Source organism: Canis lupus, chromosome 20 (genome assembly GCF_011100685.1).
Source record: "Canis lupus familiaris isolate Mischka breed German Shepherd chromosome 20, alternate assembly UU_Cfam_GSD_1.0, whole genome shotgun sequence".
Lineage (NCBI taxonomy): Eukaryota > Metazoa > Chordata > Mammalia > Carnivora > Canidae > Canis > Canis lupus.
Window position 1 is genome coordinate 8,961,405 of NC_049241.1, and position 15,277 is coordinate 8,976,681.

The 15,277-nt window shown below is 43.9% G+C and overlaps 1 protein-coding gene across 6 annotated transcripts in view; it reads left to right on the plus strand.

The window, feature by feature from the left end:
* SRGAP3 (SLIT-ROBO Rho GTPase activating protein 3) overlaps positions 1-15,277 on the plus strand; it is a 326,045-nt gene that overhangs the window by 71,470 nt on the left and 239,298 nt on the right. For 3 of the 6 annotated variants that reach the window (XR_005374626.1, XM_038565768.1, XM_038565772.1), the window contains exon 1: positions 2,189-2,993. The exons of 2 other annotated variants lie outside the window; for them this stretch is intronic. Coding sequence is in view for 3 of the 4 variants with exons in the window: in XM_038565768.1 (XP_038421696.1) it covers positions 2,927-2,993 (67 nt within the window). In the remaining variant the exon portion in view is untranslated. Of the gene's footprint in view, positions 1-2,188; positions 2,994-15,277 lie in introns of those variants that run through there. One more of the 6 variants, XM_038565766.1, reaches the window with a different exon arrangement.

The following is a 15,277-nucleotide window of genomic DNA, read 5'->3' on the forward strand; positions in this document are numbered from 1 at the left end:
GGGTAGAGGGAGAAGCAGATTCCCTGCCAAACAGAGACCCCAATGTGAGGTTCAATCCCAGGACCCTGGAATCATGACCTGAGCCCAAGGCAGATGTTTAACCGACTGAGCCACCTAAGCGCCCTTCACTTCAGTTTCATATAGTCTTTTATGTTATTTCTGTGGCTCAGTGCCCTAATACATGAATCTCCGGGAAATATTTGAAATTTTAATAACGATGAGAATAGCTGACACGTACTGGTTCTGGCCTCCAATGGGTTAAAGCAAGGAGGTCAGGTCACTTGTGCCATTTCTCAGAACTCCAATAGCAGAGCCAGGCAGGGAATCTAGTCTGTCATGTCCCAAGATTGTGGTACTTAACTCTTTTTGCCTTTGAGAGTCTATGCTTGAGGCAAGGATACTAATCTCTGAGCACATCTTTCTCAGGTAACGTGTATGGCTTTTGTTGTTTTAAAATGGCTCCAAGGGGAACCTTAGAGGGACTGAGCATGCCCCTGAGAAAGGTAAGGCAGGAGGGTGATGTCACTGGTTGTGGGACAGTACTAGCAACTCTGTGACTTTCCATCTCTGGATATGAAGTTGTAGTAAGCCTTGTGATTCACCTCCCCAACTTCTCCCTATGCTTTCTCTCAGCAGATCCTATGCCTTCCCATCAGCAGGCTTAACTCATACTGTTTGCTCTATAAGAATATCCTGTCTCCTCCCTACCCCCTGGCCCCAGGCCTGTCTGAGGAGACCCAACTGCCACCCTTTCTGGGAAGCCTCAGTGGATAGAGATGGACTGATTTCTGAACCCAAATCCAATCATTTATTATACACTCAGAGATAGGCAAATGTGAGACTGAGAAATTTGTGAAAATATCAAACTGAGGGGATAAACATATTAATAACCTTAATATGTGTAATTCCTGTGCTCAGCAACCCTATAGTGCTTGATTTCATTTTTTTTTTTAGTAGAAAAAATCTTATTCTACTGAAGTGCATGTGAAATGGGTTGAATCTCTTTAGTAGAATGCAGGAATACTCAAGCATTCGCATCATCACAATCTGGTGTCAGAGAGCCTATGTTTGAATGCTAGTGACTTTGGCTAAGTCACTTCCCATCTATGCCTCTCTTCCTTCATCTGTGAAAGATGGATGCTTCTACTACATTGTTAGTTTTTTTTTGGAGGCTATCATGGGGTAATAATAATTGCTACCATTTATGGAGTGCTTATTATGTGCCTGGCACCATGCTAAGCTTAGCTTCACATTCTTATTTGAGCCTCCTAAGAGCTCTCTCTTCTTTAAGTTGCTTACCCAGCAATATTTTCTTCCCCATAACGCTTATCTTCTTCTACCATATTGTATCATTTACTCATTTTGTTTATTTTTCATCTTCCTCTTCTAGGGCCTCTTGCTTTGCCTAACTCCAGGAGGTACCATTCACTGTGCATTCTGAGTTCTGCCTTTACTGAGAATATGAACATGATTGGTGGGGATTTCTCAGAGTTGTGTAATGTGGAGACCTCGGAGCTCCAGGAGGACAGGGATTTTTTATTTTTAAATGTGTGTGCTTATTTTGATCATTGCTGTATCCTTGTATCCACAACAATGCCTGACCTATAGTAAGCTTTCCATAAATATTTGTTGAAAGAATGAATTAAAAAGCCCTTAAAGAGAGCCTGTTTTACTGGTGAGGAAACTGAGACTCAGTGAGTTACTGATTTGCCTAAACCTCCAAGAGACACTGAGGCAGCTGGGTGTTTCCAGCATGCCTGCTTTCAACAGCTTTGCAAAGCTGCATGTCTGAAATGCCTGGCATTGTCCCTGCCAGCCCGCAATTGCTCAACAAATATTAATGAGCTTGCCTACATGGGTCAGCCTCTCTCCTCTGTTAGACAATCCCTATAGAGTAACAAACTGTCACATAGCCATTACTTTGAGAAATTAAATTAAATTGCAAGGTACAAAGAAAAGGTGAACCTTTTGGAGTTATTGGAAGAAAAATTCCTAACCCGACTGTTAATGGAGTTTGCAGGGGCCTCCCAGGCCTTTCCCACCCGATTCTTTTTCCTGCTGCTTCCCCTTTTGTGAGCATTTCTTCCCCTTTTTGCTTGCAGTGAGTTCTCTTCTCCTGTAGGCTACAATGTGTCAGTTGTTATAAAATCCGGGAGGTGGAGCTTGGTGACGAGGTGGGTGGGGGAGCGCTCAGCCAGCCCTGCAGGGCGAGCAGTCCAGCCCTGGTTCACCCGAAGCTTAAACCTTGCAGCAGGAGAACTTCCATCTCGCTCTCCTGGCTTTGATCCTCACTGTACATCAGACCCGAGGCGCCGAAGGGAGGGAGGATGCGAGATGACTGGCCCTTTGGCAACCTGACCATCTCCTTAGCAGAGCTTTTGAAAGCCAGCCGGGGACTGACTGCGCGACCGCGACCAAGGAGGCGCCGCGCCTCTCGTGGATGTGTGTGTGTGTGTGTGTGGGTGGGTGGGTGAGCGGGTGTGAGTGAGTGAATGTGTGTGTATGTGTGCGTGTAGATCACGACTGTGTGTGTGTGTCCGGATGAGTGTAAGAGTGCACGCGTGAGTGTGTTTGTGTGCATGTGTGTGTGATTGCTCTTGGTTATTATTTCTGCGGAAGAAACATCTTGAAAATCTGGGACAGGTTACTGTGTTCCTAGGGTGGGAGTTCTTCTTTTGCAAGAGGAGCTGACCAGACCAAGCTCCTAGAGACATTTTTGTTTTTTTCCCCCCCGGAGAGTAAAGAGAATTTTCCTCCCGGAACGAGAGGGATTTCCCCCCCCTGGTTCTGCAGCCTTGTAAAAGAGATTAGCCCCTAAACCTGTGAAATCGACTAGAGCCTGTGATTACCAGGGCTTGAGAGAGGACTCGGGAAGAAAAAGAGAAATAAATCAAAAGCCTGTCAGTGCCTTTGGCCACGTTGGAAGATGTCATCTCAAACTAAGTTCAAGAAAGACAAAGAGATCATTGCCGAATATGAAGCCCAAATAAAAGGTGAGAAGAGGGCTGGGGAGTCATGCTTCCCCTCCCCTTTCCTTTTTCTCTTGCTTTGGCTTTCTTTTACCCTTTTCCTCCCTGCCATCACGAAATGTTGTTATGCATCAATAATCTTATTGTGAGTAGAAACAGTGGCAGCCGCACAAGTCCAGACTGGTTTCAACTGCAGAGAGCGCTGGCGCTGGCTGTATGGATTATAGAACGGGCAGCAATCACTGCATTGCAGGTGTGTGAGGAGGATCCTACGCCCGGCTTTAGGAGTGTCGCGGATACTCCATCATCTTGGCGGTGACATGTCACTCTAAGGCCATTTTGACAGTCACTGCCTCCTCCCCCCTTCCATGCTGAAAGCCCCCGAATATGGTTTTTTACGATCTGCATTTATTTTTCTTTCTTCTTCTTGGTTTTTGTCATTGCTTTCCCTTGCCTCTTTCTCTGGGCTGGAAGCCACATACATGTGCACAGGGAAGCAGCATCCCTGGGCTGCAATTCTTTGTCAGTGTTTCTCTGCTGGCCTGGGTTGCCATGGATTAACTGTTATAGGGCATATCGATCCGAAGTAATGCAGGCATTTAGGCATAAAGAGGGAGCTCGGTGAAGAAAATGTATTCTCTCACAGTGTGCAGCCCCAATCACCGGCCATCCGCTGGTGAGCGTGTGGGGTCATCAGCCCTCATTCAAAGCCAACAGCTTAGTGTGCCCTTTCGGCTGGTAGGAGGCTGGTAGGAGCTGCCTGGCTGCCGTAGTGCCTGCGGAAGCCTGCCAGCAGGGTGAGATGACCTCTGGCTGCGCGTTCCAGCTCTGCTGCCATGGGGTGCACGCTCCTCTTAGAAGCTGCTCCCCTAACCCTCACTAGCAAGGCAAGATAAGAAACCAGACACAATCAGATAAATGCAGGCGGAGTCCTCATTCACGCCAGACTGGGGTTCTCCCACCTTCATGAGTTTTAGGCTCAGCTTTGGCAAGGAAAACCTAAAAGCACCATGCTCCCCGCTTTCCCTGAGGATGTACCCCGAGGGAAGCCTGGGCCTGCGCCTCTCAGTGTCTGGTCTCTTTCTGGTTGCGGATCTCCTTGCTGCGACACAGGGTGTGTTGTGGTCTTCCATGCAAAGGCTGAAGACGGAAGATGTCTTCAGGGCATATTGATGCCTGCCCTTGAGGCTCTGGGTGGACTGTTTGAGCAAGTTGGTCATTTGGGGCCCCTGGGGGACCTGAGACCGCCACACCTGCTTTTAGGTGCTGCTGCAGCTCCGGACTCGGTGACCCAGGAAGTCGGGTCGCCTCCCCAGGAGCAGCGGGAGGCCGGCATCCACAGCTGCTGCACACGCTTCAGATGCTTGGGAACCTTTGGGAGGGGAGCAGCCATCAGGGGAGGGCTTTGTTTTTTTTCCAGTCTCGCCAAACGTCTTTTGCCTTTTAGTTCTGGTCAGACCCGGCATGCTAATCACCTCTGGGTAAACCCTAGGGCAAAATAAGCAGAAAACCCTTCTCCAGTGTTCAGTTCAGTATGGAAAACAGTGACTTAGACGATGTTTCAGCCTTGCTGAGAATTTAGGAGCAAGCCCTTTAGTGGTTAGAGATTTGAATTCACCCGACTGCTCCAATACAAAAGCCCAGGTTCAGTCTTTTGCATACACACTTTTTAGCGAGTTTGTATTTTGTAAGATGAATGTTAGCTGATTATTATTGTTCTTTTTAACTGAGGTTCCCCCAAAAATGCCACAACAGAGAAGGGGATGTTCAGTTTTGGACATTTTGGGGGTTTTCATTAGCATTGTCATGGTAGAAAATAACATTTGTATTTTGGATTTTTGGATTTTTGGATTACGACTACCACTGGGCCTGTGTGAACTTTGCTTGGGGATCAATTAAGCATTTATTCCTCTGGCTGGTTCTTTTTTTTTTTAAATACTTTTTTGCCTTTCACTTTTATTTTAACAACTACTCAGCAAGTCCAAGGTAACACATGTCAGCAGGAAATTTGTCCAGATGATCTTGTCTCTTCCAGACGCTAAAGGTCTCTACATTCTGGTTAAAGCTGTTGAATTTTATTCCTTTAGAACTGATACCCACAAGCCTTAGGTCAGGATTGTTGCTGTGCCCAAAACCGTCTGGAATCTTTTCTTTCAAAATTCTGTTTATTATCCTCCTAATTACTGATGTACATACAGGGCTCTACACTTTCTTTGGCTCACTCCCAAACGGCACTACTCTCAGCCTGCACAATGTATGGAAAGGGTTCGTGTGAGCTCTGATATAGACATGAGCAAACGGAGGCCTGATGGGTTGGAATGACTTGCCCAAGGTCACAAGGCTGGAAATGTGAAGGCAGCAGATCTTGTTTCCCAAGACATCGTCTGCCTGAAGCTGCCCCTTGAAGGATTGATGTCAGTAGCAGATGGCGGTTTTGTGGTGGGGACTGGCTGCCTCTTGATGGGGCTCCATTGTTTACTCTCTTACTTTTATTCCTTGCCTTTGTTGCTTTGCCTCTGAAGAGCGTTTGACCAATCACCAAAAATAACGCCTGATGCCAGTTTCCTTTCTCCCTGGAAAACATTTCGCCAGTTTGGTGCAAACACTTCACTTACTTAGATTTTGTCCTCTGTGAGTTGAGGGAGGCGAAGTTTTTGGTTTTTAAAAATGGTACTGAGTTCTTTGTTGACTTATTATTCTCTTTTATCTCTTTTTCAAGAATTTTTTGACCTAAGGAGAAGGTTTTAAAACTGTTTTTTTTTTTCCTATTGTAAAAAATTTCAGATCCATGCCTTCTCTTGCCTCATCCAATACTTGAATCCCTTGGATTATGTATTTGCAACATAGTAGTATATCACGTGCTTGTACATTTCCAGTGATGGGGAACGCATCACTCCCCACGCCTACATAGTCTACCTATGGATAGCTCTGGCTGTTGTAAGTGGTTTGTATGTCCACCTATTTATTCTGTAGTATCCTCCCCTTGGGATTTCATAGCACAAGACAGATACTTCTTCCCCATGACTGCCCATTGGATGTTTGGAGATTCTGATCATAGCCCCTGGACTATGATTATCCTCATTTGCTCATGCAAGATGCTTATCTGCTGCTTAATCATCTTTGCTCTCCTTTGGATTTACTGTGTGCTGGGTTGCAAACTCCAGTGCCTTTGGGTGCTTGGCAGATAGAATAAAAGAGTGAAGCTGGCCAAGTAAGATGACTTGCGATAGTTGGTCCACCACCTCATGGAGGGCAATAGAAGAAAGGGTGGTGGTGATTATGGTAGGCTTGAGATCATGTGTCCCGTCCATATGGAAAGTCACTACTTGTGTTCAGCCTATTGTTGCCATTTAGGAATGTAGACTTAACTAGATCTTTCAATTTCTCAGCAGATGCCAGAGATCTAGATGAGAGCTTTATGCTATTAACGATATTTTGCCAAGGTACACTGGCGGGGTCCATTAGTAGAACCTGAGACACTTGATCTTGTGGGGTCATGAGTTCAATCAAGCCCCATGTTCATTATAGATATTACTTACAAAAATTTAAAAAGTTTTGTGACCCTTGATCTTAGGGTTGTGAATTCGAGCCCCACACTGGGTATGAAGATTGCTTAAAAATAAAATCTTAGGGGGCACCTGGGTGGCTCAGTGATTGAGTGTCAGCCTTTGGCTCAGGTTGTGATCCTGGGGTCCTGGGATCAAGTCCCGCATTGGGCTCCCTGCAGGGAGCCTGCTTCTCCCCCTGCCTATGTCTCTGCCTCTCTTTTATTTATTTAAAGATAAATAAAATCTTTAAAAAAAGATATTTTACCAAATAGACCTTCAAAAGATCATACTATCAAAGATCTTCTTCAAGAGTGGCACTAAATTTTATATAAAGGTCTCTGGATGTGGTCAGAGAAAGAAAATAATTATCACCTCTTTTATGCTGAATGTTTAATGCTTCTTAATATAGCCCAAGGGTTGAATTAGCCCTTTCACTGCCCACCTTCTCATTGTACCATATTTATTATACCTGTCATATTTTTCCAATCCACTAGGGTAAGAGTTTTGTCAGAGAGAAGAAAATGATATGAATTTAGTAGGACTTGTTTTGGTGACCCTGTCCTGGCTCCGAATGGACTCTCTCTTCTGTCTAAGGTGCCTACAAGTGTCTCTTTATGAATTTGTTCAAGAACTTTGTTTGAGAGTGACATCACATTCTCTAGTCTGGAAATGGCACGTTATAGCTTCTTTCCCCTTTTGAAAATCGCAATAACATTTGCTGATCTCCAGAGTTTTGGCATCTATCCTATTTTTCACAATTCCCTCAAAGATTGCTGATAGTGTTTGATAATCTTATTTGCCAGAGTTCTCAGTATCCTGGGCTCTAATTCACCTTGCTGTCAGACATAATGATCTGTTCTTCTTTCATTCAGAGTTCCCATTTCCATTGCAACCTAATAGAACATTGAAATAGAAACACAATGACTGACTTTGGTGTTTTGTTTTTTAATTATACATCCATAGTCATTTTAGGCCATCTTTTTAATAGCAAAAGTCCAGAGTTTGGGGGAAGAAGAGCAGATTTTGAAGAAGATCACAGAGAAGTACTTATTTACTCATTCATTTATATATTCATTCACTAAACATTGATTATCTACTTTGTTCTTGGTCTTGTGCTGGGTGTTGTGAGTGATAACAGAATATATGATACATTCTTGACTTTCTAAGAGTTTTCTTGAAATACAGTGATAAAATCAGTGAAGGAAATTAAAAAAAACTCAGAACACAAAAACTTTCAACTGAGCACCAGAATGAGTTTAGTCTTAAAGAGATGATGCCGTTGAATGAGTGAGTAGTGGGGACTGTGGCTGATTAGTGAGCTCACCTAGAGGAGTCAGCTGCTGCTCAGCTCATCCTTGCTGCCAGGCAGGATGTAAACCCAAAGTTATCAGTTCTTTCAGTGTTTCAAGGGCATCTGAATTTTAAAACAAAATGTTCTGATTTTTATTTAAATTTTTAAAAAATTTAAAAATTCTACAAAACAAAATGTTTTGATTTTTATTTAAATTTAAAAATTTTTTTAAATTTTTTATTTAAAATTTTTAAAATTTAGAAATTAAAAATATTTTAAAAATTGGGCTATCTTTTTAATTTTTGAGCTGTAAGAGTTCTTTTTTGAGTTGAGGGATGGGGTGGATGGGTGGTTCAGTCAGTTAAGTGTCCAACTCAGGTCATGATCTCAGGGTCATGAGATGGAGCCCTGCATGGGACTCAGTGGGGCTTGGTGCTGCTCAGTGCAGAGTCTGCTTAAGTTTTTCTCTCTCCCTCTCCCTTTGCCCTTCCTTTTGCTCATGTGTACGCTCTCTCTCTCTCTCAGTAAATAAACAAAATCTTAATATGTTTTTTTTTTTTTTAAAGATTTTGTTTATTCATTCATGAAAGACACAGAGAGAGAGAGAGGCAGAGACACAGGCAGAGGGAGAAGCAGGCTCCATGCAGGAAGCCCGATGTGGGACTCGATCCCCAGACCCCAGGATCACACCCTGAGCCAAAGGCAGATGCTCAACCGCTGAGCCACCCAGGTGTCCCTAAATAAACAAAATCTTAAAAAACAAAAGGGAGGATAGTTGATGCACAATGTTAGTTTCATGTATACAACATAGTGATCCCACAACTCTATATGTTACACTATGCTAAGTTCACAGGTGTAGCTACCATCGGTCACTATACACTATTACAATACTGTGGACTATATTCCCTATGCTGTGCCTTTCATCTCTGTGATTTATTAATTCCATAACTGGAAGCCTGCATCTCCCACTTCCCTTCACTGATTTCCCTCATCTCTCCACCCCCTCCCTCTGACAACCATCAGTTTGTTCTTTGTATTTATGGGTCTGTTTCTACTTTTGTTTGCTCATTTGTTTTGTTTTTAAGACTCCACACATAAATTAGATCATTACGGTATTTGTCTTTCTCTGACTTACTTAGCATAATAGCCTCTAGGTCTGTCCATGTTGTTACAAATGGCAAGATCTTATTCTTTTTTATGGCTGAGTAATATTCCATCATATATGTGTGTGTATGTGTATATACGTATATATCACATCATATATACATATATATATCACATCTTCTTTATCCATTCATCTATCTATCTATCTATCTATCTATCTATCTATCTATCTATTAATCAGATTTGTGTTTTTGTTTTCTTTGGGTAAATGCCCAGCAGCGGGATTACTGGGTCATACCGTGTTTCTATTTTAAAGATTTTATTTATTTATTCATAGAGACAGAGAGAGAGAGCGAGGCAGAGACACAGGCAGAGGGAGAAGCAGGCTCCATGCAGGGAGCCCGATGTGGGACCCGATCCCGGGTCTCCAGAATCATGCTCTGGGCCAAAGGCAGGCGCCAAACCGCTGAGCCACCCAGGGATCCCCCAGTGTTTCTATTTTAAGTTTTTGAGGAACCGATATGATGTATTCCACAGTGGCTGCACCAATTTACGTTACCATCAACAGTGCCCAAAGGTTCATTTTTGGAGCTATAATAGTTCTTTATTTTAAATACACGTCCCTTTGCAGATATATGATTTGCAAATATTTTCCCCCATTCTGTGGGTTATCCTTTTCCTTTTTTTCATGGTGCCCTTTGAAGCACAAAAGTATTTAATTTTTATGAAGTTTAGATTATCTATTTATTCTCATGCTTTTCATGTCAGATCTAGGTCTCTTTTGCCAAGTCCAAGGCCATGATGAAAATCTCTTGATTTTTAATGTAGCTCAAATTTTTAAGAAACGCTATGCTACCTGAACAAACCCATCAGTAAGACAGTGTTAGCTTATGGCCCAGCACTTTGCAACTTCTGGCCTACAAGTTGAAGGTGATGGAGCCTCAGCCAGTTTTCTTGTTTTATCTTCAGCTGTTTTCTCTATAATAAGCCTGTGCTCCAATAATCACATGAAACCAATCCTTGTCTGTGAATCTTTCATACTTCTTCCCACCTCCAAATCTTTCCCCATTTGTGCCTTTGTTTTGTTTAAAATATCCCCCCCCACCCACCTTTCTTTGTCTGGCCAATTGCTGACCATCCTTCAATGCCTGCCCAAATAATACCTGCTTCTACAATATCTTCCTAATAACTCTCCTAGGCAGATTTAGTGGTTCCCTCACACCTGCCTTCCCCCTCCCCATATTCTGAGCCTTATTATCCTATATTACAATCTTGTGATCAATTCTTTGGCCATGAACTCTTGAGGCCAGAAATGCTCATGGTCATTTTGTTTTTCCAATGTGGTGGGCACAAGATAGGTTGAGAGAGTGACTGTTAAGTTACTAATAAGAAATTTTACTTTTATGACTTTTAGCTAACAGTTATTTGCTTTGACATGTATCTTAGTCTGCTATAACAAAATACCATGAAAGAGGAGGCTTAAACAATAGACATTTATTTCTCACAGTTCTGGAGGCTGGAAGTCCAAGATTAAGGTACCAACAGATTTGGTTTCTGGTTTTGTAGGTGGCTGCCCTGTCAGTGTATGTTCACATGGCCTTTGCTCAGTGTGTAGAGAGAGAGAGCTGTCTGTCTTCCTCTTCATATAAGGGCACTAATCCCATCACAAGGGCCCCAACTTCTTGACCTTCTACTAAATCGAGTTATCTCCCCAAAGCCTCATCTACCTCTAAATACCATCACATTGGGGATTAAGGCTTCAACATATGAATTTGGAGGGGGAGACACAAACACTCAACTTATGAGTGTTTTTTGTTCATTGAAAGTGGGGGTTTTATTGAGAAAGGAAATACTCTCCAAAGTTTGCTGAAGTTCCTTGTTTGTCCCTGATAGTGGAGATTTGGTGGTGGCTGATGTGTTGAAAGCCAAGGTGATGTTTGATGAGGTGATGTTTGCCACAGTCATGGTGGAGCGTGCATTCTAGACTCTTTCCATTTTGGGGATCTCAGTGGATCTGTGGATCTGTATTGGCTGTTTTTGTAGTTGTCAACCACCAGAGTTTGTTAGAGACAACCTTTCCTTTCTAGAAACTTCTCTCATTCATTCATTCATTCATTCACTTACTCATTCATCAGTGGCCATTACAAGTCATGCTTCAAGCTATATAACTATTTAGCAGTGGGAGGTAATTAACTTTTATTTAGCTCCAGGTCTCAGTCATATATAACAGTATCTCATTTTGTGATCTCAATAATTCTCTGAGGTAGTGATTATTATTCCCATTTTATTGATTAAAAGCTCTAATGTTCAGAGAAGTAAAATAAATTATGACATTGCATAGAAAACAGTGGCAGAGCTAGGGTTTAAGTGGAACCTTCCTGACTTCCAGCTGTATGGGTAGGCTGGAAGCCACATCCCAAGGTAATGTGGCTCTAAAACCCACGGGTTCCTTTATTGTCTGGGATGGGTCTTAATCTTTGACTTCCTACCCTTTCTAAAACTGCAACTCCCCCCCCCTTTTGTTTTTTTGAATATTTTGTTTATTTATTCATGAAAGACACAGTAAGAGAGACAAAGACATAGGCAGAGGGAGAAGCAGACTCCCTCTGGGACTGATATGGGACTAGCCGCCCTGAGCCAAAGGCAGACGCTCAACTGCTGAGCCACCCAGGCATCCCTGTAACTCCTCTTCTAATCCAACTTTTCCTAGTGCTCACTGGACTCCACCTGGCTGTGTCAGATCCCTTCACACGCATATCGCGTGCCCTCCCCCCCACCCCCCCACGCCATGGAGTCACCTTTGGCAAAGTGCCCACTGGAGTATTCCTGTAGACTTGACTGAGGCTATCACATCTGCCTCTGTCAAACCTGGAAATATGGAACCGGAAATCTGAGTTGTCTTCTAGTCCAGGTCTCCAATTTCTCCACCCTCCACCCACCCCAGATGTGGAAACTGATGTTCAGAGAAGGGTTCTGGCTTGTAGATACTTGTAGACCATAGTTCCAGGAGGAGGAAAGCTCTCTCTGCTAGGCCCATTGCTGTAGGCTTGTGCCTGGCCTCTAGTTGGTGATCAATAAATATATGGAGTTGAATTGCTCTGGTGGGTGGTACAAGCTCAAGTGCTGGTGGTTGCCTGGGAGGCAGAGCTGAGTGGTACCTTGGAGAGCAGGATGAAGCAAGGATGTAATAGGGTAAGGATAGGAAGGGATGTTAGGCTAGGTCAGAAATTGGGTCCTTTCCTTGTTGTTGCCGGGAGGGGACAGGGGTTGACTTCCTCAAGATGCTGAGTTTCAGAACCTCTGGCCTAATACAGGACCCAGCAAGTCGTGTCCTGGGCTTCATTTCACTTGTAAATGATTCATTCCTGATGCTTATTGATGTTTATAAAATATCTTGGCTGGCCAGGAGTGGGATTTTTGGCTCTGTTTTCTTAATTTGTTTAATCATTAGGCCAATTTATGTTTGGAGTAGTGTTCCCTGAAATGTATCCCATAAAATTGGATGTAAAGAGGCATTAGGTGGGAAAAATAGTTCTGTGGTGAAAATGAGTCTTGGAAGTTCTAACATAAACTAAGTTAAATAGGTTTGTTTCCCGCAGGACTTCTGGGAACCTCGAATGTGTTAAGTACGAAGTGCCAAGAAGGGGCCATGGACTTTTCTCAAACTTGTTCAATCTTGTAGACATTTTTCATGGAGTGTTTCATAAGACTTTATTCCTGATATTACATTTGGAAAATATTAGACTACACGATTTGTGGATTATCCTGATTCTTTCTTTTCTTCACCAGTTCCCTAATTTTTATACTTTTCTAAGAGGGCAGTTTGAAGAGGGGAAGAAGTAAAACAAATGTGTATCTAGCTCAGCTAAGTGATATTGATGCGGTGTTTTGAGGTCACTTAGAAAATGTGGGTTTTGACATCTCCAATTACAGAGTGCTCAACCATTGATTTAAATGGTAATTTGGCGACAGCTTGCCCTGATCAATATGCGTGGTGTGTGGCCGTCTGCGTGTGACAGGGAGGGGATGCTCTCAGCTCCAGTGTTCAAGGTGCCTTGAGTGGACCTCAGCACTGCCCCTGGGATTGTACAATCGATACCAGGGGACGGTGGTGCAGAGGAACTTGTTGAAGCCCATAGCCTGTGCGCCTCAATGAACAGATCTCAGCCACAAATCCAAGTGTATGAGAAATGTGTTTTTCTGTAACTTGATTTCCACTTCTCATCTCCCTCTTCTGCTGGGGGTGGCAGAAATAAATATAAGTCAATTTGGGGTTTCCCCTCTACCCTTTAGTGTTGTGCCCCAAGGTCCAGGAGACTGAGGCAGTGCCAAGGGACATCTGTTGTGGTTTATCATCAATCTGCTTTGGCAACTGAGATAGCTTCCTTCCCTTTAGGTCTTCCGTGGCCTGCCCATGCCAGTCATCCTTCCTCTTTGCTCCCTGTCTCCAGACTCCTTCCTGTGTCCCTCTCTTCATGCCTTCCATACTGTTTGCAAGCACCAGGAGTCATCCTGGTGCTCACATACCATGCTGAGTTGTGGGGGACTCTGGACATTTGTCTCAGGCCTGTCTTTTTTTTTTTCTTTTTTATTCATGAGAGAAGGAGAGAGAGAGGCAGAGATTGAGGCAGAGAGAGAAGCAGGCTCTATGCAGGGAGCCCAATGTGGGACTTGATCTGGGGACCGCGGAATCACGCCCTGAACCAAAGACAGATGCTCAACAGCTGAGCCACCCAAGGGTCCCTATCTTAAGCCTGTCTTGCTGAACCCTGCTCTTGCTTCTCCTCCAGTGCTTCTCTAGAGCTGTCTGGCTGAGGAAGCAGCCCAGCTCCTCTCTGTTCTCAGATTCTCCAAGTCTACATGGGAGTTCCTTTGTCACCCTCTTCCCCTTGGCTTGCTTGGGGTGAGGCACGGTGCAGGCTGTTTTCCTATAGATCCATAAAATCTACATACACTTTCCTTTACTGACCCCTGGAATCTTTATCTAGGTATAGATTAGGGGTGGTATCCTGGCTCTTTGTCACCCCGACAGACATTCCCTCAAAGCTATTGTCCATAATCTACATTCTTTCTATTCTCCCTGAGGGGTAGGCTTTTGAAAGTCAAAAGCCAAGAATTGATTCTCTCTGTATTATCCCTGAGGCAATGAACATAGAATGCCTTCCTTGCCTGAATCTGGTTCAGAAGCCCTTAAAGAAATATGGAAGAAAAACCTTCAATATTTCAAGATATTAATTGTAGTGAATCTCCTTTCTTTGCCACCTGCACCATCCTGGCCCAGACCCCTGTCACCTCTTGCTGGGACCATGACAACATTCTTCTAACTCAGGGTTTCTCAGTCTCTACACTACTGACATTTGGAGTTTGATTAGTTTTTGTTGTAGGGGCTGTCCTGACCTCTACCCACTTGATGTCTGTAGCACCCATTTCCCTCTCTCAAGCTGTGACAACCAAAAATATCTCCACACATTGCTGATTGTTCCCTGGAAGGGGTGGGGGGTGTGTGGCGGCAAAACGGGCCTAGTTGAAAGCCAGTGACCTAACTGGTCTCCCTGCTTTTTCTCTTATTCTTATAGCCTGTTCTCTGCACAGTGGCCAGCAGTACTCCTTACACAATTTAAATCTAACTATAGGGCAGCCCGGGTGGCTCAGTGGTTTAGCGCCGCCTTCAGCCCAGGGTATGATCCTGGAGTCCCGGGATTGAGCCCCACGTCAGGCTCCCTGCATGGAGCCTGCTTCTCCCTCTGCCTGTGTCTCTGCCTCTCTCTCTCTCTCTCTCTGTGTCTCTCATGAATAAATAAATAAAATCTTAAAAAAAAAAAAAATCTAACTATGTTACTCTCTGGTTCCAGACCCTTCAGTAGCATCTCATTGGGTAAGAGTCAAATCCAGGGGTACCTGGGTGGCTCAGTCGGTTAAGCACTTGACTCTTGATTTTGGTTCAGGTCATGATCTCAGGGTCCTGCGATCAGGCCCTGTGTCAGGCCCCCTGTTCAGGCCCTGATTTGGGCTCCTGCTTTGGCCCCATGCTCAGCATGACATCTGCTTGGAATTCTCTCTGTCCCTCTCCTTCTATCCCTCCCCTTGCTCACTCTCTCTCTCAATAAATAAAATCTTAGGGGTGCCGGGGTGGCTCAGTTAGTTAAGTGTCTGCCTCTGGTGAGGTCATGATCCCGGGGTTTTGGGATCGAGCCCTGCATGGAGCCTGCTTCTCCCCCTTCTTGTGTGTGCATGTTTACTTTATCTCTCTCTGTCAAATAAAATTTTAAAAATCTTTTAAGAAATCATAAAAAGAAAAAAAGTTGAATCCAAACCCCTTGCTAGGCTTAAGCCATATTCTGCCCACCTTGGCCACCTTACGTCTC